The sequence below is a fragment of the Pollicipes pollicipes genome, unplaced genomic scaffold (assembly GCF_011947565.3).
Source record: "Pollicipes pollicipes isolate AB1234 unplaced genomic scaffold, Ppol_2.1 Scaffold_7261;HRSCAF=8764_pilon_pilon_pilon, whole genome shotgun sequence".
Taxonomy (NCBI): Eukaryota; Metazoa; Arthropoda; class Thecostraca; order Pollicipedomorpha; family Pollicipedidae; genus Pollicipes; species Pollicipes pollicipes.
Window position 1 is genome coordinate 43,937,706 of NW_023597054.1, and position 27,994 is coordinate 43,965,699.

Here is a 27,994-nt window from a genome sequence, read left to right on the forward strand (position 1 = left end):
CCGGGACGTCCATGAACACCAACCAGTAGTGTGCTCTTGAAACTGACACAAGAACACGTGCACTCAACCGGTGGAGTTTGGTTGCGGCACGTCCCAGGGTGAGCATGTGATGGCTGGAACCCAGCTGATGGAACGCCTCGGATCCGGTGTGAGTTAGGAGCCGCAGTCACTCGTGCCGAGCGGAGAGGAGCGTGTGCGCTGTTTCAGCCCACCTCTACCGCACGCGAGGGCGCCTTCTGATGCGTCATTTCCACAGAAGCACGCCAGAAGACCATGGTAACGGTTACCATCACAGCTGTAAATCCACCGCGGCATGTCCTGCGCCTGACTCAGCACGGGCATTCTGACCAGACGCACACCAGCAGAATTCGGCGAGGCATCCGTCCGTTCGCGATCACATTCATGGCAGGCCGCCGGCCGGCCAGCGCGGTCGGTCGTCACCACTCGCGTGCCAGGCGACTGCCGGGCCGGACGAGTGGCCGCGCCTGACCGGAGCGGGCGATCCGCGAGCGTTCAGGCCCGCACGCCCGGTCGGCCTCGCGAGTCCGCCCCTCCGCCGGTGCTAGCGCCTCCCCGGCCGGCCCAGTCGCCGGTGGTGCCGTGCTGTTGCGGCCCCGCAGTCTCCAGGGGGGGGGCGCGGCGCGGGAGCTGACGTCGTCCGCTCTGTTGCAGGATGGAGAGCGGACGCTGGCGGAGGCTGCTGCCCTGCTGGGGCTGCTGGCGACGCTGGTACCCGCTGACGCAGGTGAGTCGTCCCGAGGGCGCCACATGCACTACAAGCCGAGGGGCTGCTGCAGACATTGACATCATGGCTGCGCTGTTCGTCGACATCGACGGCTGGTTTTTGAACCAACTGCTGAGATGATTAGTGTGTCGCCTCTGCAGGACATCAACGGTGACTGTTGGAAGGCCTCAGTGGTGGTGCAGCCGACCGAATAGAGCGATAAACGGAATGCTTGGAATGAGTGCAGTCAAATTGTCTGGCTGCTGATCTCTATTCCACGCATTAAATCAAATCGGCATGGCTTGGATGTCCCTGTTTTGGTTTGTTCTGCTCGTTCACTCCTCTGGAAAAACGCTCAGTTATTCTGATGCGAAAAGCCCGTCACTCCATCACAATGTGTGACTCCGCACTCAGCCAAAAACAACCTGTGAGCGATAGCATATCATCAGCTCACTTGCTTTCACTTACGTTGTCCAGTGGCGAGCATCTGCACTAGATCTGCTCCAGCTACGAATGCACTTATGCAGCTGAAAACTTGGCGGTTTGAGCCGTGCCGCACTCGAGTATAAAGACAAACATTAGTAAACGTTGCCATTGTTACTACACCACCGTGCAATCATCACCACAAAGGTTATAATGGAGCCTTTGTCACAGTCTGATCTCTGCTCTGAGATATTCAGCGCGCAGCTCCTTTGTGCCGTCCTGCTCGAACCGCCCGCAAACAGCTGGCGAAGACACCCAAGTCGCCATCTTTGTCGGGCGTTGATCTTTGCTCTCCGGCGTCTCAATGACGGTCCTTGACACTGCGCCGCTGCAGTTGCCCGAAAACAGCCTCGCCGAGAGAAAAACATGCAATTTGTCGTCGCTTCGTTTCTGGTGGTCTATGCACGGAGTGGAGCGAGTTGAAGGATCCTTGCACACTGGCAGCGGGTGGACCACCACATGCAGAACGAGGTCTGTCTAGGGAGTCCAGCATGAGCTGAGCTCCACACAGCGACGACACAGCTTCCCTCCACCCGTGGAAGGGAGCCGATGTACAGTCACTTAGAATGCTGAATGCGTCTATTTTGCTACTTGCGGTGGTTTAGTTACCAGCACGGCGTCTCAACGACTCTCCTGCGCCGTCGGTACCGACAGAAGCCGCCCGCACCGCCTCGGCCGGTCCGGGCGTGTCGGTGCCGACGGTAGCCGCCCGGCCCGTCCGGGCGCAGCCGGCCCCGACAGTAGCCGCCCGGGCAGTCCGGGCAGCGCCACCTGTCCCGACTGGTCAGCCGCGCCGCCGGCGGCGCGACCGAGCGAGACAGCGCGGCCGTGATCTTGGCCGTGAGCCGTGGGAACGGCCGCGCCGGCGGCCACTGGCCGGCCGCGGGCAGTGCGGCGGTCAGCCGCGGTCAGGCGCCGAAGAATGGAGCGAAATCGGCGCGCGAGCGGGGAACGCTGCGAGGTCAGAGGTCACTGATCGATGGACAGATCATTCACCGGCATGCGAGCCCGCTGATGCTCCCCGTGTCGCAATTGCTCACACCGATCGGCGTGCTATGCTCGGTGAAAGGTGCAGAGCACAAGGTTCAAAGCCGCCTCTTTCCAATCTTTAGTTCTATATGCTAACTTGGCTAAAATTAAACACCGCCTGCACGCACCATCGGTTTTTGGGAAGACAGCCCCCGAGCCAGAGCAGTGACCCTGACTGATCTCCACCCTCCCCCCCCCCCACACACACACCTCGCATCAGGGGAGCTGCCCAACCCGGCTTAGAACGTCTGATCTCCGTCTGCCCGCCGACAGCTCACATAAAAAGCCTAGCAGCACGCACGATACGCATCGCCGTACAAAATACCCCGCCGAGACGCCGGCAGGGCGCGCGGCCACGGGCTTTGAAGTGTTGTCCTCGGATTTGGGGAAAAAGACCCCCATCAAAGCGGCCAGGTCTCAGGTAACCTCCAAGGCCAGGCGCGGACGTTAGGCGTCAGGAATTTCGAGCGTCTGATAAGGAGGCGGGCGCCCGCTGAATATATGCTGGCCGCTGGCTTCTTGGCACGTCGACTGGCGTGGGCGGCGGTCTCCGCACAGGCCGAGCTCGGTCCCGCACTGACGCCTGGCGTTCTCCTGGGCAACCTCACACCGCTAAGGCCTCAGGACGGGCCTTGATTTGGGAGCGTTGATCCGGCGACTGTGGCCATTGACACATCTCATTCAGAATGCCAGCGCCCGGGGCTCGCACGTCATACGGCTGCCTGGGGCTGCTCAGGCATTATACGGACGTGCGCGGGGCTGCGGACTGCGGCGCGGCCACATGCCGACAGGTGTCCATCGCCGGAGCGCGCCGTGTGATCAGCGTCAACGCCTGATAACAGATCGCTGTCACGATGCTGATGAGCGGATTCAGGAATCACCACCACCGGTGAACGATTCGAGGCGCACTCATTTTAGCGATCATAGTTGCCGAAGTAACGCACCAACCAGCCTTAATGCCTTCGAGCTATCATGTCACGGGAAGATTATCGTGATCTGAAAAGAGGAAGGCATTGGTGGGCGACCTCCACCTGAAAACGCTGACTAGTGCGTTATGTTATGGGAATGCCCGTGAACCGTGACCCGATGTCGAACTCGTGCCGTAGCGCTGTTGTAGTTTATTAATGCTGATGAGGTCATCGTTTGTCACGAATTGTTCAAAACGTGCATCTTTACATGGCCTCCGATCTTTTCAGCTCCGCTGGAATGGGATGAAGACAATCCAGGTAAGACTGATGTCCCGAATTGATTTTGTATGCTGGGGGATACCCAACATCACGGGCGGATCCCGGTGGGACGAATTGGCGAATACCCCCCCCCCCTCCCTCCTCCTCAAAAAATTGGTTTAACCACGTTTTTACACACAAAATTTTTACGTCATTCTTCTTGTTGAATTTTAACAAGTATACTTTCGCTGGTTTTATCATCTCTTCAAATCGCCAGTGCAATGTTCGCCCTACACTGGTGAATTATACGCACCGAGGCACAGGTCGTTGGACGAAACACAACGATGAGATTTCAACTTTTTAATTAGTGGCTTGAGTCTTCTGTTGTTCGCGACACATTTTCGCGCTAGTTTGACTTTGTTACTGTTTGCGACGATATTATCTGACGAGGTTGTTTTCAGTGTTCTGCACCACTGAAAACAACCCCGTGTTTGTCAATCCCAAAACGGAAAGGCTGGGACGCCCCGCGTTTGCCTTACCTTCAACGTTCCCATTCAAACATCATTTTAGCGGAAACGTAAATCTTGCTCGAATGACCAAATCCGGCAAGTCGCTAAATACCCCGAGCTCACCATCACTTTTTGACTACGGGGTGCAGTGCTGGCGTGCCGAATCGGGGGACACGCGGACTGAAAGCTGACACCGCTCCCCCGCCGCCGCAGGCTGTTTCCACATGATGCAGCACTACGACAACGGCGAGCAGATCGTGACGGACGAGCCGTGCCTGAACTGCACCTGCCGCGACAACATGCTCATGTGCTTCCTCAAGGTGTGCCCGTACGTCCGCCCGCTGGGCAAGGGCTGCACGACGGAGAAGGCGCCGGGCGACTGCTGTCCCACCGTCACCTGCGACCAAGGTCAGCACCGCGCGCGGCGCCCGCCGCCTCCTGCCGTCACGGCCGGCACAGACCCACTTTGCCGCGCATTCTTTCGCGCCAAGTCCCAGCAGAACAGACGACAGTTGCCGCCGCCTGCGACGCCCCCGCCGTCCGCCGCGGTCAGGGTCGGAGCGGACGACAACAGCGCGCAGTTTATCCCGTGAATGGCTAACTGCCGTGTCGTCACCTCCGCCGGTGACGGCCGGACCGGCTGCGGCGCGGCGCCCTGTCGACGTCCGCCGGTGACCCCGGGGCGGGGCGACCCTCCGCACCGGCGGGGCATCGGACCTCGGCCGTGTCAGGCGCGGGTCGCGACACACCCCGCCCGCGGCACAATGGCACCGGTCCGCGCCGCGGCGCCCGTTTGACCGGTGTCCGGCGCCGACATTGCTGGCGTGCTTCTGCCGGGCGTGTGTCCGCCCCCGCCGCGCCCCTCGCCCGGCTGGACAACGGCACCGGGGCCGCGAGCGGGGCTGCCGCGGCGGCCACGCTTCGCGGCTCATTACCGGCCGTGTCGCGCCCATTGGGCCGCCGGCCTCCGGCCGGATGCCAAACACGGGGTCAGAGCGGCACGCGACGCCCTGTCTGGCCGCCGTCTGGCGGCCGCGCTCCCGGTGAGGCTCGACCCGCGTCCCTGATGGAAAACCGGTGCCGACTCTGTACCACGCGACGGCGACCGCTGTGACACAGCCTGGTCACGATCTCCCGGTTAGTCATCCGTGCACTGATTCATCTGACGGCTGACCAACCACGGCCAAAGCTGGCAAAATGAGTCGCAGTCAAAGCTGGACCCTGGGTATGTGGGGCCCTTGCATAGAGGCGCACGAAACTTCAGAACACAATTTCAGGAATAATTAGAAAACCATCGGCGACTCTGCCAAGTATGGGCACCGCCACAGATTAGGCAGGCATGTATTGCCCGTACTGGACTATTCATGGAGCTGATTTCGCAAGAACTTCACGATGTTGGGCATATGTCCCAGCCATTTTGCCCAGGGGCTGCCGTTGGCGATCGCACAATCTCGGTTGTTCTCAGAGCCATTCGTGCGATCTTACAACATTGGAATTTCCGTGCCACTTTGGTCCCTCTTGCAGTCCGTTCTCTCTCGCAACCGCATCTGACATTTCAGTTACACACTGGCGATTTGGTGTTTTCTTGGGTTGTAATCCACGAGAACAGTCTCAACCACTCCCGTCGCGACAACACACCGCGTGACGGATCCGGCACGTGCTGGCAATTCTCAACGTGCCCGTCGTTGCCAAGCTCGACTCCTACCAGAACTGGTCAGGGGCGGACCTCAACGACCCATCACCATCAGACAACCTCCACAGACCCACGGCACACAGGCAGCAGAGGAAGTATCGTAGGCATTCGGCCTCTACAGCCCGCCACGGCTGATCGCTGTAACAGACCCTCAACGGGTCCTACAGCCTGCCAACGGGCTGATCACCATAACAGACTCATCACGGGTTCTACAGCCCTGGCACGAGCAGATTAACAGAACAGACCTATAGTCAGCATTAGCAGACCCATCACGGGTCTCCACAGCCCTCACGGGCTGATCACTACAACAGACCCATCACGGAATTCCACAGCCATGGCACGAGCAGATTAACAGAACAGACCTATAGTCAGCATTAGCAGATTCATCACGGATTCCACAAGCCCTGGCACGAGCAGATTAACAGAACATACCTATAGTCAGCATTAGCAGACCCACCACGAGCCTCAACAGCCCTTTCACGACAAGATCTCAAACAGACCCATCACGGACAGTCAGCCTCAAACAGACCCATCACGGGCCTCCACAGACCATCGCGAGCTCGCTCCGCCCGCCGGAGGGTCGCCACCCGGTGACCTCGGCCTCACGTTACGTCAGACCCCGGCTGTGCACATTAGCGTTAGAAGCGGGACGGCGCGGCCCGACCGCAGACACAGGAAGCTGGACGGTCGGGGCCCGCCGCCGGCGCTGGATGGAGCGCACGAGCCGGCCCCGGGCGACGGAGCCGCGCCGCCGCCGAGACACCACACCCGCCCGCGCGAGCGACGCCCGCCGAAGACGGTTGTGCAAAGGGCTCAGACATTTGGGACCATTGCACCGCGCGTGATTGCAGTCGAAGCCATGGGCGGGGCCTTGGGAAAGCGGTGGGCTTGCATTGCCTTTGCAGGTGGGAGGCTGGTCGGCTCGCTTTCAGAACCCGACCGGTCACCGCGATTTGTTAATGGTGTTGATCGCAAGTGACCACTTTCGTGAACCCAGGCTGGCTCTGTGTGCGTCGCAGTGGTTGGCAAGCATCGATCGCTAATAATGCGTCGGAAACGTATCAGCAGCCGTTCACCTGCATTGGTGTTCGCCATTCTGTGTACACTTTAAATCGTTTTTTGTTTCGCTGAGGCTGCTTTGAAAATGAGATTCCTTGCCTTACATGGTTTGTGATCTAGAACCCGAAGTCATCACCTCAGCATCGTAATTCCAGTTCAACGGAGAATGGTTTGCCAACAGGCAGCCACCACAGGCAAATCCATGGCACGACCACCTCGTTCCAGCCCCGCCATTCTGACCCGTTGATAATTGGTCCTCACGGACGAGCCAAATGAGCGGCAGTGTCTGCGACGCCATTCCATTGGGACGCCATCCCAGCGGAACAGTGTCCCACTGAATCCGACGCTCCGTAACTGACCCCCAGGGATAGCTCCTGGTGGCTGCTCATGCTGGATTACAACATTCAAGAAGTGCACGTGTTCGTGTCGATGCGAGTGATATCACTGCGAAGCGGAAAAACAAGCTCGCTCCGCGTGACACAATTACGATGCCTATCAGACTGGTAGATGACGGCAGGACGGCCGCGCTGACCGGTCGGGTGCACGTGCCGGCAGTGCTGTCCGATCATGGAGATGCTGGGCATGGTCAACCAAACCACCACCACAACCACAACCACCACCACCCACGACGGAGGTGCCGCCGCCGGCCGACGGCGTCGACGATATCGGTCCGAGCGGCTGCTCGTTCGACGGCGGAGCTACGCGGACGGACGCAGGTGGGACTGCAGCGCCATCTGCCGGCGGCCGCGCGCCGGCGCGCTGGCAGCGGGCGGTTGGCTGCCGGATGAGCTGTTCTACAAGCGCGGCTGGCAGCGCTGTTGCCTTCCCACAAAAATGTTCCGTCCTCGTCGTCGCTGGCAGACCCGAATTCGAGCCCTTCGGAACGAGGGCGGTTGCTAGGGACCTGGGAGCTCCGATAACATGATAAACTGAACTTGATCACCATGATATTAATGAACTTGACTGACAGCTCCATCAGTTTAGACGAGCGTCTGTTTTGCAAGACGTCAGATGAGGCGTTTTTCCTCACGCCAAGCCAGGAGCTTGCAGTGGAGCAGCCCGCCCCCACTTCCACCAGCTCTGCCCTCGTCGCGTGGCCACCTGTCCCTGGTGGCTGACCCGGGGTGTGACCATGCGGTGTCGCCTCTGTCGCCGCAGGTGCCGTCTGACCCGAGCGAGCCGTGCGACATCTGCTACTGCATCAGGAACCACACGGCCTGCGTGCAGCAGGAGTGCACCATGCGCGTGCCCGGCTGCCGGCCCGTGTTCACCGCGGGGGTCTGCTGCCCCGTCCGCTACGACTGCGGTAAGTCACACTCCTCGGCTGCAGCAGGGCCAAGGCCGGGATCGAGTGGTCTTGCCAACAGAACGGATGGTGCGATGTTCGCGGCTGTGCTGACGTTAGATATTGACGAAGTCGGAACGCAGGTGGTGAAAAAAAATGTGAATATAGGCGTAATTTGTTGACGCTGGTTATCTCCCGACAAATCAACTAACCGCGCTGTCCCGTGCGACAAGAGGCGGCCGACGTGGCAGATGTAACGCAATGCAACTAGCGGCGCACACCAGCACCTGTGTCCGCATGTGCATTTGCTGTCTTGAACATGCCGAGTTTCCTGAACGGGACTGTAACGTGGTCGAGGTTAAGGCAGTGGCTGGCCCGTGCCGCAGATTTCGAGACGACCACGCTTCCTCCGCTAACGACCATGCGGCCGGACCCTGCCGCCGGCTGTCTGCACAATGGCCTCAACTACACGGACGGCGAGCAGGTGAGGCAGCCACGACAACGTCCCGGCAGAGGGCTCTGCCCGCCGGAGGAGCTCTCCGTGTCCGTGGTGTAAAAACTTTTCCTAGCTTCATTCACTGAACAGGCCTCCATGAACAGACAACCAGAAGGCCCCTCCGCTATCCCAGTGACGCAATAAATCCTACGCTCCACACAGAAAACACGAAGAGGAAGTCGCGGCACTCCTAACCATGGAGTGGATATAGACTTGAACAGATAGGAACCAGAGCACGACTATATGGGGAAAGGCTGAGAGCAGTCAAAGCTGTAGCTAGCAAATGACTTCAAGCTAATTACCCCTACCACAGGCTCATTCACTTATTCATTCATTCAGCATTAGTGAAGAATGGCAATCACGTGGGTAGGGGGCCCCGCCTAATCGATCGCAGAGTCTGCAAGGTCTCCAAGGAGTCCACCTCAGCTAACACTGTCTTTTTTTTTTTGTTGGATGGGGTCCAGGAGCCAGTGCAGTTCATAATGGTGTCGAAGATAAGGAGATTGTGGTGATACAAGGCTTTATATGTGGTGATTGCGGTTACGGATGAGAAGGGTTACATATGTTTCAGTTTCAGTGGTTTGATTATCCGTCGTATTTGCATGATGATTAGCTAAAATTGTTTGAAATGTGTTACAAATGTTGGCTACTCACTTTTTTTGTTTACTGTTTGTGAACATTTCTTTTGCAATATCGGATCAGAAGTGGGGCAAACAATGGTGGGAAAAGGACATCATAGAATTCCACAACAAAATCACAAATTATCTGTTCACCTTTGCGGGGACGTCCTGCCACATCTGCTCGCAACATGCAGGTGTTGTGGCGCAGCGCCGTCGAGAGTGTTCCGTTGACCGGTCGGGCCGTCGCCGCCCGCAGATCGCCGGCGAGGACCCATGCCGACACTGCTACTGCATGCACGGCGAGGTGAAGTGTGCCGTGCAGGACTGCGCCACGCCGCTGGACCACGCCCAGTCCTCGTGCCGACCGGTGCCGCCGCCGGCCGGCCAGTGCTGACCCCGCAGTACCAGTGCGGTGAGTACCTGCCGACGTCGGCCGCGCCCGACGGCTCCGACGGCTCAACAACGGATGCTATGGCTCTTCGCCACGGCATTAGCGCAAGCTGGATTTTCGAACCGGAACTCATGGGCGGGAAATGAGCTCGGCTCTTAGAGCACTGAAAAGCTCCAATTATCGTTGAACCAGAACTCCTGTGGCGAGTGCCAGGGTTTTCCAAGAGAGCCTACTTCCAGTCAATGTCAGAAGATCTCTACGACCCCACAACACAATACTTTGTCTAGTAACCGAAGGGCATCCGCGTACTCCCGCCCATTCTACACCGGAAAAAGGTTGATCAGGGGTGAAATAGAAGTCAACCTTAGTCACCACTGTGTTGACGCCATTCCACTCACATCCCAGCCCCAGTCGATTTACAGTCCAAACGCTTCCAAGAAATGGGACGGTAGCGTGTCCTTACACGAGGGCTTCGCTCCGACGGGTAGGTATGGCTCTTCCTGTGACTCCGATGTCATTTCTGTTCTCCGTGTCCATGTGCCACTGCCGCCGTGCCGCACACCGCCTGCCACCGCTGGCCCCGCGCCTCTGGCTTCCACCTGTGCCGGCGCCGGCCAACCGCCTGGTGTGTTCCAGGGAACACCACGCGCCGGGTGCAGATTCAGGGACGGCAGCTGGGTAACGACCTAGTGCCGCCCGTCAACGGTAACGAGCCCCGCATTTCGCCCCCGCTCGATCCTGGTCGGCCCGGGTCCCTCCCTCGCCCTCGCGCATCGGCACAGCTCGCGCTGGCTCGCCTGTAGCGCCTCGTCTGGGGCTGGTAGTGGCTGCCAGCGCTGCGTCGCATGTTGCTAGCGGAGGTCACTGCGGGGAACAGCGTCTCGGTGGCATTTTAGGACGGTGTCTTGCGGGCGATGCGGTTGCACTTCAGACGCCCGCTTCGGCACGAGCCTAGCAATATTTATACTGCATGCCAGCATCATGTTTGTGTTGATCACCGGCATCTGCAATGCGAGTTCCGTCGAGCTCCTAGTGCTTCACCACCGAATCCCACACTAGATCAGGTCCATATGATATTCCACGAGTTGTTATCAGCACCATGAAGGCACGGATATAAGTAGAGTGCATTAGAAGCAGACATGTTTAATGTGGCACAGCAGGACAACTTGCGTCGAATCGTAATCGGCTTCGGGAATTTCTGTTTGCAATGAGGGCATGTTTGCAATGAGGGCAATGTTCAACCGGCACAGCGAACAGCCAGTGCGTTCCGCCCGCCGACCGAAAGCATGTTTGAGCAACACCACCTGTGGGCAGCGCCTGATGATCGTAACAGTAGTGCCTGGCCCGGTCCCGTTCCCCGTGCACGCGTCGAGGGGCCGCGTGCCGGACGTCCTCGCCGCGCTGAGCGCCCCTGTCCGGCCCGCAGGTGGCGCCGACAGCACGGAGCCCGGCTCGGAAGGCACCACCAGCGCGCCGGAAGCGACGAGCTGCTGCCGGCGAGCCCGGCGCCGCCCCGGAACGCGCCGGGGGCAGACGACCGCGGCGACGCCCCCGGAGGACGGCAGCGGGGCGCCGCCGGAGGACGGCAGCGGGGCGCCGACGGAGGAGGAGGACTCAGGAGGCGGGCGCGGAGGACGCTACCGAGACCAGCGCAAGTCGAGAGGAGACCGTTGGACAGGACAGTAGCGAACCGGAGCGAACGTACGAAGGAGCGCCCAGGATACCCAAGAAAGAGGAGAAGCTTGTTGAGGCCTCGAGCGGAGACGGACCCGAAGAGCGCGAACCAGACGAGGGTGGTGGACAGTGGATCGACCGACGGGGCCTTCTGGGCTGCGAACAACAAGCGTATCCGACACCTTCACAACCAGAGTACTGAAAAGCGCGTTATATCCGTCTGATACGTCCACAGAACGGACCACTGCTAGCACAACGTATTCATCCGACATCTCCACAGAGCAGACCACTATCGGCACGACGGATTCGTCTGAAATCTCCACAGAACAGACCACTGCTGGCACAACGGATTCGTCTGAAATCTCCACAGAACAGACCACTGCTGGCACGACGGATTCGTCCGAAATCTCCACAGAACAGACCACTGCTGGCACAACGGATTCGTCTGAAACCTCCACAGAACAGACCACTACTGGCGCAACGGATTCGTCTGAAACCTCCACAGAAACAGAACCACTACTGGCACACGGATTCGTCTGAAACCCTCCACAGAACAGACCCACAACTGGCACAACGGATTTCGTCTGAACACCTCCACAGAACAGACCACTACTGGCACAACGGATTCGTCTGAAACCTCCACAGAACAGACCACTGCTGGCACAACGGATCCGTCTAATACCTCCACAGAACAGACCACTGCTGGCACGACAGGTATATATGATAACCTCCATAGAACAGAACCACTGCTGGAACAACAGGTTATATGATACCTCCACAGAGCAGACCGCTGCTGCACAACAGATTCATCCGAAACCTCGACAGAACAGACCACTGCTGGCACAACGGATTCGTCTGAAACTCCCACAGAACAAGACCACCGCTTGGCACAACAGATTTGTTTGCCACCTCCACAGAACAGACCACTGCTGGCACAACAGATTCGTCTGTGATACCTCCACAGAACAGACCACTGCTGGCACAACAGACTCGTCTGATACATCCACAGAACAGAGCATAGACGGCACAACCGTGTGTTCGACACTACACCGGAAAGGATAATGTATCCGATATCACCGCCGAAAAACAAGCCGATGATAACGAGGTACCCTTCCGCGGCACTACCCAACAGGACATAGAAAGCACAACGTACTCGCCTGATGTTACAACAGAACAGGACACGGAAAGCACAAACGTACTCGCCTCGATGCTACAACAGAACAGGGCACAGAAAGCACAACGTACTCGCCCGATGCTACAACAGAACAGGACAACAGACAGCACAACGTACTCGCCCGATGCTACAACAGAACAGACACAGATAGCACAACGTACTCGCCCGATTGCTACAACAGAAACAGGGCACAGAAAGCACACGTACTCGCCCGATGCTACAACAGAACAGGACACAGATGCACAACGTACTCGCCCGATGCTACAACAGAACAGGGCACAGAAAGCACAACGTACTCGCCCGATGCTACAACAGAACAGGGCCACAGATAGCACAACTTACCCTGCTCCCGATGGCTACAACAGAACAGGGCATAGAAAGCCACAACTGGACTCGCCCAATGCCACAACATGGAAGCACAACTTAACTCGCCTGATGTTACAACAGAACAGGACATAGAAAGCCCAACCTACTCGTCTGATGTTACAACAGACAGGACACAGAAAGTACAAACTTACTCGCCCGATGTTACAACAGAGCAGGACACAGATGACGCGACGACCCCGTCTTACACGACCACGGAGGCAAAGCGCCAGAGGTCACCACAGATTCTTCGGACGCCACCACAGAAAACGAGCACAGGTAGCAGCGCCTATTCAGGAGACGCCACCACAGAGCAGAGCACAGGTAGCAGCGCCTATTCGGGAAGACGCCACCACAGAAACCGAGCACAGGTAGCAGCGCTATTCAGGACGACGCCACCACAGAGCAGAGCAAAGGTAGCAGCGCCTATTCGGGAGACGCCACCACAGAAACGAGCACGGGTGCGCGCCTATTCGGGAAACGCCCACCACAGAGCAAGAGCACAGGTAACACAACCTATCCGGGAGACGCCACCACACAACAGGAGCACAGCTGGTGGTCTTACTGAGTTCGACGCCACCACAGAACTCGGCGGCCAAGCATACCCGGCGATGAGCCTGACGCCACGGACGAGCTATACACGCCCGGGTCGGAGGCGAGCAGGCGCCGACCCTGAGCGGGCCTCTGACCAGGCGGGACGCCGCCGGCGTGACCGAGTCCAGCGGAGAGGGTCTGCTGGCGGAGAGCCGTCGGCTGAGGTGGACGGCAGCGGCGCGCCCGAAGGAAGCAGCTCGCAGCCGCAGCCTAACGTGGTGACAGCGACAGCGGTGGCGGGGGCTGGTCCAGAGAGCACGACAGAGGGTGTAACTGAGCCACAGGAAGAGGCGACGACGAGTCCGCGGCGGGAACCGTGCCGCCCGGGGAAGACACCACCGAAAATGAGAAGGCGTCCGTCCCCGACCAAGACCGATCGCCTACAGACTCGAGCCTCTCGCCCGGCGTCGAGGAGACCACGCCGACGCCGCGCAAGCCACCCACCAGTCCCGACCTCTCCGTGGTGTACCCGACGCGCCCAGCTTCCGACTGTGTACCCGGGAGAGGCTTCGCCAGACGCCTCAACCCAGCCACCTGCGCACCCACCAGCGCCGTGACCGTCGACGGAGCGTGAGAGCACGGTCAGCCCGGACCGAGCCGGCCAGCCCGGCCGCGTATACGGCCCCGAGCGAGGCCGACCTGAGGGCCACCACCGCCTCGCCCGCCGACGGGCTGCAGTGGGGCGGACACCGAAGGTATGCACGCCTCAAGCCCTGAGAGCGCACTAGACGATCAGCGGCCACCCGCATGTTGTCTTGCACTCGGCATGTCGGCACGGGCACGTTCCGGCGTCCAGACACTCGGTGTGTGGTGGGTGCGCGTGTGTGCTGGGTGTCGATTCTTCTGGTGCCGCCGTTCTAGTCAATCTGTTCATGTCCCATGTCGAGGTAGCAACTTTTCCCTCCGTTCGCTTTTTTGTTTGTGATTGTCACGGTGTGGTGAGTCTGACAAAACCTGTCTTTACGCATTGCCTAGTGGGAAGAACGCCGCATTTTGAAAACCGGCTGACAGGTATCTGTATTACAGTGGCATTCACGGAGGACGCCGACGGCCGGTACTCTGACTCCGGGTCCCAGGTGTTCCTCGGGCACCGAGTCAGAGGGAACAGACGCCACCACTGAGCCCGGCTTCGACTACCAGACAACATCGGGCACCGAGTCAGAGGGAACAGACGCCACCACTGAGCCCGGCTCCGACTACCAGATCAACATCGGGCACCGAGTCTGAGGACGGCACAACAGACGTCACCACTGAGCCCGGGCTTCGACTACAGACAACAGGGCACGAGTCAGAGGGAACAGACGCCACCACTGAGCCGGCTTCGACTACCCGACAACATCGGGCACCGAGTCTGACGGAGCGGTACAACAGGACGTCACCAATGAGCCCGGCTTCGACTACCAGACAACATTGGGCACCCGGAGTCTGAGGGACGGTACAACAGACGGTCACCCACCGAAGCCGCCAGGCTTCCGACTACCCGACAACAATCGGCCACCGAGTCTGAGGACGGTACAACAGACGTCACCACTGAGCCCGGCTTCGACTACCAGAAAACATTGGGCCACGAGTCTGAGGACGGTACAACAGATGTCACCACTGAGCCCGGCTCCGACTACCCGACAACATCGGGCACCGAGTCTGAGGACGGTACAACAGATGTCACCACTGAGCCCGGCTCCGACTACCCGACAACATCGGGCACCGAGTCTGAGGACGGTACGACAGACGTCAACCACCGAGCCCGGCTTCGACTACCCGACAAACATCGGGCACCGAGTCTGAGGACGGTACAATCAGACGTCACCACTGAGCCCGGCTCCGACTACCCGACAACATCGGCCACCGAGTCTCTGGGGACGGTACGACAGACGCCACCACTGAGCCGGCTCCGACTACCCGACAACATCGGCCACCGAGTCTGAGGACGGTTACGACAGGCGCCACCAGCACCACTGGCGTCAGTGGCGCCCAGAGCACGGCCACCACCGAGTCTGAGGACGGTACGACAGACGCCACCAGCACCACTGGCGTCAGTGGCGCCCAGAGCACGGCCACCACCGAGCCCCACCAGTGGCGTGACGTCCGGAGACGCCACCGGAGCCCCACCGTCCCCGGCGCAGACTTCACCCAAGGAACAACTGTAGAACAAAGCGAGAGCTCAACAGTGGCCGGGACCGGAACGGAGGCAGGGACGACAGAGAAGCCGAGCTATGGAGAGGACGAGCCATCCTACACGGAGCTAGAGGAAATTCCTCGGCATGACGGACACCGGCCGGGAGCCCAAACGACCCGATGGGTCGGGAGAGACTTTCACCGAGGCGACGACCGATGGGCCTAGGGGGTACAACAGGTGCCCAGTCCCGCCACAGAGGAGCCGGAAGAGGCGTCAGGGGGAAGCGGTGGATGGTGGGGCTGATAATCTGACGAGGACGCCACAGATATCCCCGGAGTGGAGGGCGTCACCAACAACGACCTCGGGTGTCGGTGCTGCAGATCGGCCTGCTGACAGTCAGACGACGCAACAACCATTAACAGATGACTACACCACAATCGAGGGCCTGGACTCGACAGAGGGCTCCGACTTGGCTGCCGAAGGAGACGACCAGGAGTCCTCTGGCTCCGGGGACGCATCCACTGAAGCGTCCGTGGGGCAGACGGATGGGGGTCGACATCATTTCGGAGACTCCAGGAGCCGAGGCGCCAGCGGATGGCTCTGGGGAGGCGAGTGAGTCCACTTCTCGACCGGCCGTACCGGGCGCAGAGCAGCCCGGGGAAGCCGAGGAGGAGAACGTGTTCGTAGTCCAGGCGACCATGATGGAAGTGGACGGATCTGGCGAAGACGGAGCAAGCACTCAACGTCCCCAAAGCACCGGTCCAGAGTCAACCACTAAAGACCTGTCAGCGGACAACTACGACGTAAGGCCGGGACAGACTGAGGACCTGCTCGGCATTTCCAACCGGTCTCAGACCGATGAGGATGACCGACAAGGCATACCTACCTCAACAGAAGGCTATGGATCTGTATATCCGAGTGGCGAGGAGGATGAAGACAGTCTGGTGGGCTCGGGAGAACCTGAGACGACAGAGAGCAGCGATATTGTGAACATTCTTGACGGAATAATCAAAGGTTCACAAGACACAACTACAGACTATCCTAAAGATGAGGAGGATGAAGACAGCCTGCCTACCACCACCCCGGAGGTCGGGTCTGGGGACAAATCCCCAGAGCAGGGTTCGGATGGTGTCACCGACGCTTCGTCCACACCGCTGACCACGGATGACACGACGGACGGCTCCGGCCTCCAAGAAGACGGAACGCCGGGAGGAACCACCCCGACGTCGGCACTCAGCACTGACGGGCCTGAATCCCCCGAGTCTCAGACCGACGCGACTGGTCCCCAGTCTGGGGACGGCGACGGATCCACGCCCGACTACGGCGCCGAGGCGGGTTCCGGGGATGAGGGCGACCTCACCACCGAGCCGGGCGGTCAGCAAGGCGCCGTGGACGGCGGTGACCTGGTGCCGGATGCGGAGCGCGACCCTGGCTCCGGGGAAGCCGAGACCGATCGCGAGGCCGGCTCTGGCGACGACCCAGAATCGGCGACCGAGGTGACGACCGAATTCCCGTCTGTCATCGACCTGCAGCAATCCATCCTCAACGCCATCAACAACGCGCTGGGACTCGGCTCCGACGATGCTTCCGAAGAGGCAGGCCCGTCCGGGGACCAGCTCATTGGCATCGACGGTCAGCCGACGACCACCGAGTCAAGCGCGGAGGAGGGTGCTAGCGAGGAGGAGAAGGCTTACTCCGGCGAGCTGGGGTCCGGCGGCAGCCCGCGACAGGAACAGGACAAGGCCGCGGACATCTTCGCCAGCGCAACACCCGCTTCTGGTGGGTCGGAGAGCACCGACGGGTCGGGAGCGTACCCCTCTGAAGAGTCTGTCGAACCAGGCTCTGAATATTCGACGGTGGGAGGGACGCGGACAACTAGTGCTGACGGTTGTGACTGAGACTACCGTGGCCGAAATCGCAGGGTCTGCCGAAACCGGCACTGAGCCGTCAGCGACCTCAGTCGCCAGTCAAGGAGCCACTGCAGAGCTGACGCCCACCACTGGACAGCCCGACAGCGCCAGCCAGCTGGGGGCCGAGGACGAGCAGACGTCTCCGCCGAGCTCTGGCGCCGAGACGACGCCGTCCTCTTCAGAAGCTGCCGTCTCCTCCAAGCCAACAGAGGCCTATCCCGGCGTCTTTCCGGAGCTGCCAATAGGCATCCGACTACCGACTCCCAAACAGGCTATGAGACTCCCTTCCCACCCACGGACGCCCCTGAAGACCGTGCCTCGGAGCCCGCCCCGGGAGCGGAGGTGAGCACCGAATTCGGCACCGACACCCGGACTACTACAGCCGCCACGAGCAGCGGAACCGAGCAGGCTGCGACAGACGCCGAGAGCACCGAATCCACACCAGATATTGGTGATTTTGAATCCACAACGAGCTCTGGGACCACGAGACCTGCCACAGGCTCTGGAATTACCGAGGCATCAACCGACTCTGAAATCGCAGATTCCACAACAGGTTACGGGACAACAGGATCTACAACGGACATTGAGTCCAGCGAGCCTACAACTAGCACCAAACCTACCGACTCTTCAACATACCCCGGATCCCGGGAATCTACGACAGACGCGGGAGTGACAGACTCTACAACGGGACCCGGCGCCGTAGATTATGCGACAGACTCTGCTACCACACAGTTTGCGACGAATGCTGAGCCCGAATCTACGACGGTCACGGGAGATGGTTCGACTACAAAACTTGACTTCACTGGATCTACAAACCGACGATGGGGTCTCCGACTACACATCAGGTGTGGCCGACGTGTCAGAGGTATCTACGGAGGCCGAAAGGCCTGAAGAGGGCGATGAAAACTTATGAATCTACGGTGGACAGCAAGCCTTCTGAAGCCACCACGACCGCGACGGCTACCACGGACGGTGGTACCACTGAATATACCACCGGTTCCACCACACCCACGGCAGTGAAGCCACTGAATCCGCCACAGGTTCTACTACACCCACGGACGACGGCGCTACTGAATCCACCATCGGCTCCACCGCCGCCCTCGGACGCTGGTTGCCACTGAATTCGCCACCGGTTCTGCTACACTCACGGACGGTGGCACCACTGAATCCACCACCGGTACCACCACACCCACGGGCAGTGAAGCCACTGAATCCGCCACAGATGCTACTACACCCACGGAAGACGGCGCTACTGAATCCGCCATCGGTTCCACCACGCCCTCGGACGATGGTGCCACTGAATCCGCCACCGGTTTCTACTACACTCACGGACGGTGGCGCTACTGAATCCACCACCGGTTCTACCACACCCACGGACGGTGGTACCACTGAATATACCACTGGTTCCACCATACCCACGGACAGTGAAGCTACTGAATCCGCCACCGGTTCTACTACACCCACGGACGGTGGTGCCTCTGAATACACCACCGGTTTCACCACACCTACGGACGGCGGTGCCACCGAATACACCGTCGGCTCCCCCACATCCACGGACGGTGTTGCCACTGAATCCACTACGCCCTCGGACGGCAGTGCCACCGACTTCGCCACCGGCTCCACTACCCCCGCGGGCGATAGCACCACTAAACCCACCACCGGTTCCATCACAACCGCAGCCGACTCTCTCGCGACAGAGCCTGGCGTGACCTCCCAGCCCACGACCGAGTCAGAGTCGCCGGGCACCGGGGATGCGGCACTGGACGAGCTGCTGCCGGCGGTACCCGGCGAGGGCTCGTGCCTGGTGGAGGGCGTGACGTATGCGGCCGGCGCGCAGCTGCCCACCAGCAGCCAGTGCCAGATCCGCTGCTTTCTGCGCCAACTCTGTCGTCCAGTGCGACACGCGCAAATGTCCGGCGGCGCCGACCGGGCCCTGCCGTCCCTACTACCAGAAGGGCGCCTGCTGCCCCGCCTACGATTGCAGTGAGTGGACCGGCGTGCCAGGGACGATCGGGCGCGCCAACCTCCAACAGAGGCACGGCCCGCTTGGGTTGGCGTGGCTTCATTCGTTTGGTCGGAGCTTTACCCTTGAAACTATTCCGCGCTGGCGAGTTCTGAACGGTGAGCAATTGACGTGGAAAAGCCTTGGGTACACATTCACCTGTTTTCTCGCCGTAAAAGACCGAAACAACGTGAGGTCAAGTTGTGCCTTAACGGCACCAGATGTGTTAAGGGGAGTGTTCCACACTGGTATAGGGCTTTGAACTGAAACAGCCATATTGAAGATCATCCGGTGCAGTTCACAGCCCGGCCCTTATTAAGAAAGACCTAAATCCATCTAGTTTCTGAGCTGCACGCGTGTGGTGGAAATGGGCAGATTTTTTCGGAGGGGATTATTTCAAGGTCACTCAGACATCCATGATGCCATAATAATGCCATTAAAATCCCGTCATTTCATTAGCCATGTGGTGGTCAAGGCCCAGAAAAACATAATTGTCGAATCGTTCAAAACTGACTTTTGTAAGCACGATTTCTAGATGTGACGCCCGTCAATTGGCTGTTAATCAGTGTTGCGCAAGGCACGATGACGCCATCAAGCGGTGAAGTATTGAGGGCATATTTATTAAACAGAGAAATTGTGTTGTCTAGAGCAGTCTTCTCCAATTAAAAGTGCACCAATAGTTACAAGTGAGCTTACTTCGTCATATTTTATGCTTGTTCCAGTATCTTCAAATGTGGAACATTCCCTTGAAGCGAGTAGGCTGACACAGCGTTGCAATTTCCAACGCTATTAAAACGTCGACGCGGTGCTAAAATATAGATTTTGCGGAGTCCTCAACTGACCGCACTGTAACCCTCCCCGTGTGTCATGTCCAGTCGCGCACGCGCAGCGTGTCAACCCTCCCTTTCCGCCAGGCGAGGTGGAGCAGGCGCCGGTGGCGCTGCAGTGCTATCTGGAGGGCAACATCTACGCCGAGAACGACGTGATCGTGCACCCGGACCCCTGCAAGTACTGTCTGTGCCTGAGCGGCGAGGTGGTGTGCGCCAGCCAGCTGTGCGAGATGCCAGCCGAGCTGCGCGGCAAGGACTGCAGGCCGCTGCCGCCGCCAGCCGGCGCCTGCTGCCCAGCCGAGTACTCGTGCGGTGAGTGGCGCCGATGACCGCCGCTGGTGGCCGGCCAGTACAGACTGGGAGACGCGTCTATTGTTCACGGCGTTGGCTGTCTTCAAACAAAACATTAGCTGTCAACACAAAGTTAACGAGGTTACTTATGAACAGGTACATGGACAATGGACGAAAACACTGTCCGTCAGCCAGTTTTGCTGCATGTTATTTTGGACCTGTCACCCCATGCGTGAATATCTACTCTGATCCGGGTGGTTTCAGTTCTCATGGGGAAGCGTTTGTCTGAAAGATGCGATGACAAATGCTGACCCGCTGCTGCCGCACAGCAGACCTCTCTCCCGCCAGCCGCGAGTGCGTGCCTGATCTGACGACCTGTCCGCCCTCTGCAGACGTGTCGGTGCTGGAGAGCCTGGGTCTCGAACTGGAGGGCAGCGGCGGCCAGCCGGACGCCGGCCAGGTGGTGGTGCCGACGCCGGCGCCGACCACCGAGCCGCCCGTCACGCAGACCATCAGCATCAGCGGGCTGGCGACCGGCCCCGAGCAGGCCTCCGACGATGGCGGCCTCCAGACCCAGCCCACGGAGGCGTACACGGACGATCTGCTGACGCCGACGGATGGGCCTGGTGAAGGCGCCCCAGGGCAGCAGACAGAGCCGACGGAGGGGTCCGGTGATGGTACCCCTGAGCAGCAGACCGAGCCGACGGAGGAGTCTGGTGAAGGCGCCCCTGAGCAGCAGACTGAGCCGACGGAGGGGTCCGGTGATGATACCCTGATCAGCAGACCGAGCAGACGGAGGAGTCTGGTGAAGGCGCCCCTGAGCAGCAGACCGAGCAGACGGAGGAGTCTGGTGAAGGCGCCCCTGAGCAGCAGACCGAGCCGACGGAGGGGTCCGGTGATGATACCCCTGAGCAGCAGACCGAGCCGACTGATGAGTCTGGTGAAGGCGCTCCTGAGCAACAGAACCGAGCCGACGGACGCGTACACAGACGGTTTGCTGAAGCCGACTGATGAGTCTGGGTGAAGGCGCCCCTGAGCAGCAGACCGAGCCGACGGACGCGTACACAGACGGCTTGCTGAAGCCGACGGAGGAGTCTGGTGAAGGCGCCCCTGAACAGCAGACCGAGCCGACGGACGAGTACACAGACGGTTTGCTGGAGCCGACGGAGGAGTCTGGCGAAGGCGCCCCTGAACAGCAGACCGAGCCGACGGAGGGGTCTGGTGAAGGCGCCCCAGAGCAGCAGACCGAGCCGGCGGACGAGTTCGGTGGTGGTACCCCTGAGCAGCAGACCGAGCCGACGGAGGAATCCGCCGGCGGAGAGACAGACGAGGAGGAGGGTTCCGCCGGCGCCCCAGACGGCGCGGTCGCTGACTCCGCGGACGACGCGACTCCTCAAGGCGAGGCCAGTGGCGGTGAGCCCGACCAGGGGAGCCCTGAGAGTGTCGACCTTCCCGGCGCTGACGTCGATCAGCCGCCGGGATCCGAAGATCTCACTGGCGCGGAGGGTCTGCTCGGATACGGCGAGCCTGTTCCAGCTGATGATGCTGAGGGCAGCGGAGCGACAGACGAAAGCGAGGGCTCTGAGCCGACGGACGATGCGGAGACCACTACGCTTACTCTAGACGGGGCTGGCACTACGGCACAGACGGAGCCGGAGTCCTCCACAGAATCAGTGCGTCCTGGCAGTGAGTCCGTTGACGCCAGCACGCCGCTGTCCACTGAGAGCTGCACCGGTCCCTACTGCCCTGAAGGCAGTCTCGGGGGCGGTGATGTTGGGGCTGAGATCACCTCCGACTCGGCAGAGTCAGCGACGGAGATCACTGGAGCCGGCACCGAGCCCGGGTACACGACGGCCGACTATGGTCAAGAATCAATTAAGACCAGCACTGAAGCGGCGACTACCGAGGCAGGAGCTTCAGAGTCGGGTGCCGACGGCCGAGTCTACGGAGACTAGCACTGAAGCAGCGACTACCAAGGCAGGAGCTTCAGAGCCGGGTGCCGACACCGAGTCTACGGAGACCAGCACTGAAGCAGCGACTACCGAGGCAGGAGCTTCGGAGCCGGGTGACGACGCCGAGTCTACGGAGACTAGCACTGAAGCAGGCGACTACCGAGGCAGGAGCTTCAGAGCCTGGGTGCCGACGCCGAGTCTACGGAGACTAGCACTGAAGCAGCGACAACCGAAGCAGGAGCTTCAGAGCCGGGCGCCCACGCCGAGTCCACGGAGACTAGCACTGAAGCAGCGACTCTTACGGCGGACTAGAAACTGAAGCAGTGACTACCGAGGCAGGAGCTTCAGAGCTGGGGTGCCGAGGCCGAGTCTACGGAGACTAGCACTGAAGCAGCGACTACCGAGGCAGGAGCTTTGGAGCCAGGTCCCGACGCCGAGTCTACGGAGACCAGCACTGAAGCAGCGACTACCGAGGCAGGAGCTTCAGAGGCGGGTGCCGACGCCGAGTCTACGGAGACCAGCACGGAAGCAGCGACTACCGAGGCAGGAGCTTCAGAGCCGGGTGCCGACGCCGAGTCTACGGAGACTAGCACTGAAGCAGCGACTACCGAGGCAGGAGCTTCAGAGCCGGGTGCAGGTGTCGAGCCTACTGAGACCAATACTGACTCATCACTGACTGAAACTGGCACCGTGTCTGGACCGACTGAGCCTGGAAGTCAGTCGGGACTGGCTGAGGCCAGCACCGAATCATCACCGGCAGAAACCGGCACTACAGCAGGGTATGACGCGGGGGAGCCGGGCGGCATATCCGCAGAGACCAGCACGGAGCCAGTAACAAAAGAGCCTGTCATTGTCATGGCATCAATGGTGCCTGACACCGAGATGGGATCGGGTGACGTTATCACCGATTCCGCTTTCTCGGACCCTGACGACGAGCTGCCTTCGACGGAAGCCGTCGTTGTGCTGGGTTCGAACGAGGACAGCCAACTCACGACCACGGAAGCGGGCGCGGCCGAGGGGTCCGGCGGGGCCAGCCCTGGTTTAGGCTCTGCGGAAGCCGGCGGAGTATCGGGCTCCACAGCGGCAGGCTATCCGGAGGCCACTATCGACGCGGGCACCACTGAGGTCACAACTGAAGCCGAGTATGCCGGACCGACCACAGACGCGGCATCAGCCGAAGTCAGCGCCGGAACTACCGCTACCGAAGCCAGCACCTCCACAGACGCCGGCACCAGCGGCGAGGCCTCTGATGTTCTGGACGGGCCGTCCACCGAGGCCGGTATCGGTGACGAATCTACCGGCGCCGGTGTAGATGCTGAATCCACCGAGGCCGGTATCGGTGTCGAATCTACCGGCGCCGGTGTCGGTGCTGAATCTGCCGAGGCAGGCGCCGATATCGAATCTACCGATGCCGATATTGGTGCCGAATCTACCGACGCCGGTGCCGGTGCTGCATCCACCGAGGCCGGCATCGGTGCTGAATCTACCGAGCCTGGTCCTGGCGCGGAACCCGCAGAGACCAGCACTGAGTCCGGGTCTGCCCCTACCAGTACGGATCTCGGGCCCACAACCGGCGGCGAGTCGCCCGGGTCCACAGCCAGACCCGAGGCAGACGCCACAAGCTCATACCCCGCCACGGAAAGGCCCCCGGGCGGCGCAGACTCCCTGGCCACGCCTGAGACTGGCGCCACCACGGGAGCTCCCCAAGACAAGGAGGGCGAGGCCACCGTCGTAGGCGTGGTCGAGTCTGAGTCTCCTGCGCCGCCGGAGAGTGACTCGTCCGTGATGGACGACTCTGACTCGGAGGCGGGTGTGACAGACCAGCCAACCCAGGACACGGCCGGAGCCGGGGCCACCCCTGCGGACAGCAGCGCCACGCCACCGGACCAAGGCAGCAGCTACGTGCCCGCCGCCGGAGCAGAGGGCACCGAGCGGTACCCGCCGGCGGCTTCGGATAGCGTCGTCGTCTGCACAGACGCCGGCTGCACCGACGGCCAACGACCGGCCGCGGGCGGCCCCGGCTCCGGCCCCGCCACGGCCACACCCTTCCCCTGCACTGGCAGCGGCTGTCCGCCGGCACCGAACTCAGCCAGCCCGGACGGCAGCACGACAGAGACAGAAGACGGCACCACGGCCACATCCTTCCCCTGCACTGGCAGCGGCTGTCCGCCGGCAACGAGCTCAGCCAGCCCGGACGGCAGCACGACAGAGACGGACGACGGCGCTACGGCCACACCCTTCCCCTGCACTGGCAGCGGCTGCCCGCCGGCACCGAGCTCAGCCAGCCCGGACGGTAGCACGACAGAGACGGAAGACGGCGCCACGTCCACATCCTTCCCCTGCACTGGCAGCGGCTGCCCACCGGCACCGAGCTCAGTCAGTCCGGACGGCAGCACGACAGAGACGGAAGATGGCACCACGGCCACATCCTTCCCCTGCACTGGCAGCGGCTGTCCGCCGGCACCGAACTCAGCCAGCCCGGACGGCAGCACGACAGAGACAGAAGATGGCACCACGGCCACATCCTTCCCCTGCACTGGCAGCGGCTGCCCGCCGGCGCCCAGCTCAGCCAGCCCGGACGGCAGCACGACAGAGACGGAAGATGGCACCACGGCCACATCCTTCCCCTGCACTGGCAGCGGCTGCCCGCCGGCGCCCAGCTCAGCCAGCCCGGACGGCAGCACGACAGAGACGGAAGATGGCACCACGGCCACATCCTTCCCCTGCACTGGCAGCGGCTGCCCGCCGGCGCCCAGCTCAGCCAGCCCGGACGGCAGCACGACAGAGACGGAAGATGGCGCCACGGACCGGCCGGCGGGGACCGACGGCGTCCCCTGTGTGGGCGGCGGCTGCCTGGGCACCGACACCACGTCCCCGACGACAGCCGCCCCCCAGGACAGGGAGGTCGCCGGAGAGGGCGGTACCATCCCTGGCGCCGAGGAGCAAACCCGTCCAGACGCGGCGACCGACTCGGGCGATCCCGGAGCCGCCGCAGTTGGTGATGGCACGGAGGGAGCTGACGGCGTCCAATGCGGCATCGGCGGCTGCACCGGCGGTCTGGCGGCGTCAACGACCGCCGCCAGTGCCGATCAGGAGGTCGATAAGGCCGCGGGACTTACAGAGTCGTACGAAGGAGCTACAGAAGATCAGACCGCGTCTTCTGAAGGGGTCCCTGGAGGTCAAACCGTCGTGGGCGAGATAGTAACTTCCGGTCAGACGGAGGACACCCGAAGGGACTACTGCTCAGGGTCAGGCAGATACTGATGTGGGAACCAGCGAGGTCCCGGCAACAGGACTCGCCGACAGCAGCGCTGAAGATCAGACAGCGTCATCGGAGGGTGCTACCGACGCTCCATTGTCAGACGCCACTAAAGGAGTCGTCAGCCAAACATACCCAACAGGAGGGCCTTTCGATAACCAATCGGATTCAACTACGGGGGCTACTGACGCTTCAACAACCGATTCCACCGATATAGTCGCCGAGGGTCAGACGATCTCGGCCGACGGGACCACCGAAGAGCAGACCGGAGGATCTACCGCGACAACGGAGTATCCCGATGGTGTCACTGAGAGTCAGACTGACACCACCGAAAGAGGCACAGCAATTACGTCAGCGGCGTATACCCAAGGTATCACTGATGGCCTGATGGATACCACCGACGGAGCCACCGAAGTCACGTCAGCGGCGTATACCCAGAGCATCACTGATGGCCTGACGGACACCACCGACGGAGCCACCGAAGTCACGTCAGCGGCGTATACCCAGAGCATCACTGATGGCCTGACGGATACCACCGACGGAGCCACAGAAGTCACGTCAGCGGCGTATACCCAGAGCATCACTGATGGCCTGACGGATACCACCGACGGAGCCACCGAAGTTACGTCAGCGGCGTATACCCAGAGCATCACTGATGGCCTGACGGACACCACCGACGGATCCACCGAAGTTACATCAGCGGCGTATACCCAAGGCATCACTGATGGTCAGACGGATGCCACCGAAGGGACTACCGACGCTTCCACAACAGAGTTTGCCGACGGAGCCGCAGCGGGCCAGACGGATTCCTCGGCAGGAGCCGCTGAAGCCGAGGCCGACTCGGCTACCACCGCGGCGGGCGGGGAGCCGGGCGCCGAGAGCGCCGCCACGCCGTACCCGCCGGCTGGCCCGACGCCCACCGACGGCGGCGAGCCGGAGGCCGAGTCGGAGCTGATCTCGGTCACGGACGAGGTACTCGACATGCTCGCCACCGTCGGGCCCGACGCGTTCGAGAACGCCACTGACATCACGGACGCCGAGGTGGACGGCGAGGCAGCGGCCGGCGACGCGGCGACGACCACCACCGAACGCGCGGCCACGCTCGCGCCGCACGCCCGCCGGGCTGGCGCCGCACGCGGCCGGCGCCTGCCTGTTCGACGGCAAGGTGTACGTGTCGGCGCAGCAGATCCCGCGCGACAACCCGTGCGACTTCTGCTTCTGCTTCCGCGGCGACATCATCTGCCTGCAGCAGTCGTGCCCGCCGCCGGTGGCCGGCTGCCTGGAGCAGCCGATCGAAGGCTTCTGCTGCCCGCGCTACGAATGCCCCGTGGAGAGCGCTTGGAACGCCAGCCGGCCGGAGCCGACCACAGAGAGCGCGCCGGCCGCCGAGCCGGCCGGCTGCCGCATCCAGGGCGCCGAGTACGGCAGCGGCCAGCTGGTGGAGTCGGCCTCGGGGCCCTGCCTCGAGTGCAGGTCAGTGGGTGTAGGACGCCCTGGGGAGCGGCGCCGCCCGCATCGGGTGGCACTTGGGCGGGATGGGCCTGGTATGTCGGTCGTCGTGCTTTGCCTTTGCAAGCGCTGTTGAAACCAGCCGAGTCGATCGAGCTTGCGTCATCTTTTTACGTACAGGCAATTCGATTTTATGATAATCGATCGGTTTTAAGGCGTCTTAAATGTCATGCCCCAGCGGGTCAGAGCATGGGTCCAGTTCTCGGGGTTTAGCAAGCAAGTGCACCAGGAGAGGTTACACCCTTGCCTCCGCATATTTGGTGCGACAGTGCAGTATTGGGACATCATACTACCCCTGGTGGCGTTGCTCAGATTCCACCCCACACACGATTTCTGGCTGCTCTCCAGAGCAATGCTTAGCACCAGCACCATGAGGCAGCACGTGATGACGGGTATTCATACTGTCCTCTGATTTCAGGTGCGGCGACAACGGTCAGATGTCGTGCGACCCCAGGAGCTGCGAGCCGCAGCCGCTGCTCAAGAAGATGATGATCACAGCCGCCCACAGGAGGAGGTGAGGCGGACACCCGCCCACAGTCGACAGGGTGCCTCGCGTGCTGGACGGGGCGGCGGCCCGGCGCAGCCAGCGGGCTGTTCCGAGGGCTCCGGCCCAGCTCGGATGATGGGACGCAAGCAGGGTGACACGCACCCCGTGTGATTGCAGTACGAGTGCGGACAGCAGCTGGCGGGTGCCAAAGTGATGTCGAGCCACGGCGAACAATCACAGTGCTATCCGGCGGCTGGCGGTGCCGCGGCGACGCGTGTCGCAGGACTGTCCGCGTTCACTCCACCCGCGCGCCGTGCGCGAGGCACTCACACGTTCACGTCCGTCACACGGGCACGTCCCGGAGCGTGGGGCCCTCAT

General features: G+C 61.2%; 1 protein-coding gene across 1 annotated transcript; it reads left to right on the forward strand.

Moving 5' to 3' along the window:
• The first annotated feature begins 709 nt into the window (after nt 1-709).
• LOC119111491 (mucin-5AC) lies at nt 710-27,893 on the forward strand. Its single transcript, XM_037235310.1, has 23 exons — nt 710-745; nt 3,433-3,462; nt 4,125-4,319; nt 6,456-6,486; nt 7,029-7,098; nt 7,822-7,969; nt 8,335-8,432; nt 9,321-9,447; nt 10,092-10,160; nt 10,882-10,914; nt 13,647-13,830; nt 14,337-14,481; nt 14,763-14,979; nt 16,025-16,179; nt 16,666-17,155; nt 18,984-19,175; nt 20,203-20,324; nt 20,918-21,165; nt 21,413-21,822; nt 24,022-24,737; nt 26,554-26,661; nt 26,750-27,093; nt 27,548-27,893. The coding sequence occupies exons 3-23, from the start codon at nt 4,136-4,138 to the stop codon at nt 27,645-27,647; spliced, it is 4,191 nt and encodes a 1,396-aa protein (XP_037091205.1). The 5' UTR covers nt 710-745; nt 3,433-3,462; nt 4,125-4,135; the 3' UTR covers nt 27,648-27,893.
• The last annotated feature ends 101 nt before the right edge of the window (nt 27,894-27,994 follow it).

What these genes read in the sequence shown, in the direction of transcription:
- LOC119111491 (XM_037235310.1), top strand. Translation starts at nt 4,136, where the DNA reads ATGATGCAGCACTACGACAACGGCGAGCAGATCGTGACGGACGAGCCG. An exon ending in CCCCGTCCGCTACGACTGCG is followed by an intron (nt 7,970 to 8,334) that starts GTAAGTCACACT and finishes CCCGTGCCGCAG; the next exon opens with ATTTCGAGACGACCACGCTT. An exon ending in ACCGGTGCCGCCGCCGGCCG is followed by an intron (nt 9,448 to 10,091) that starts GCCAGTGCTGAC and finishes GGTGTGTTCCAG; the next exon opens with GGAACACCACGCGCCGGGTG.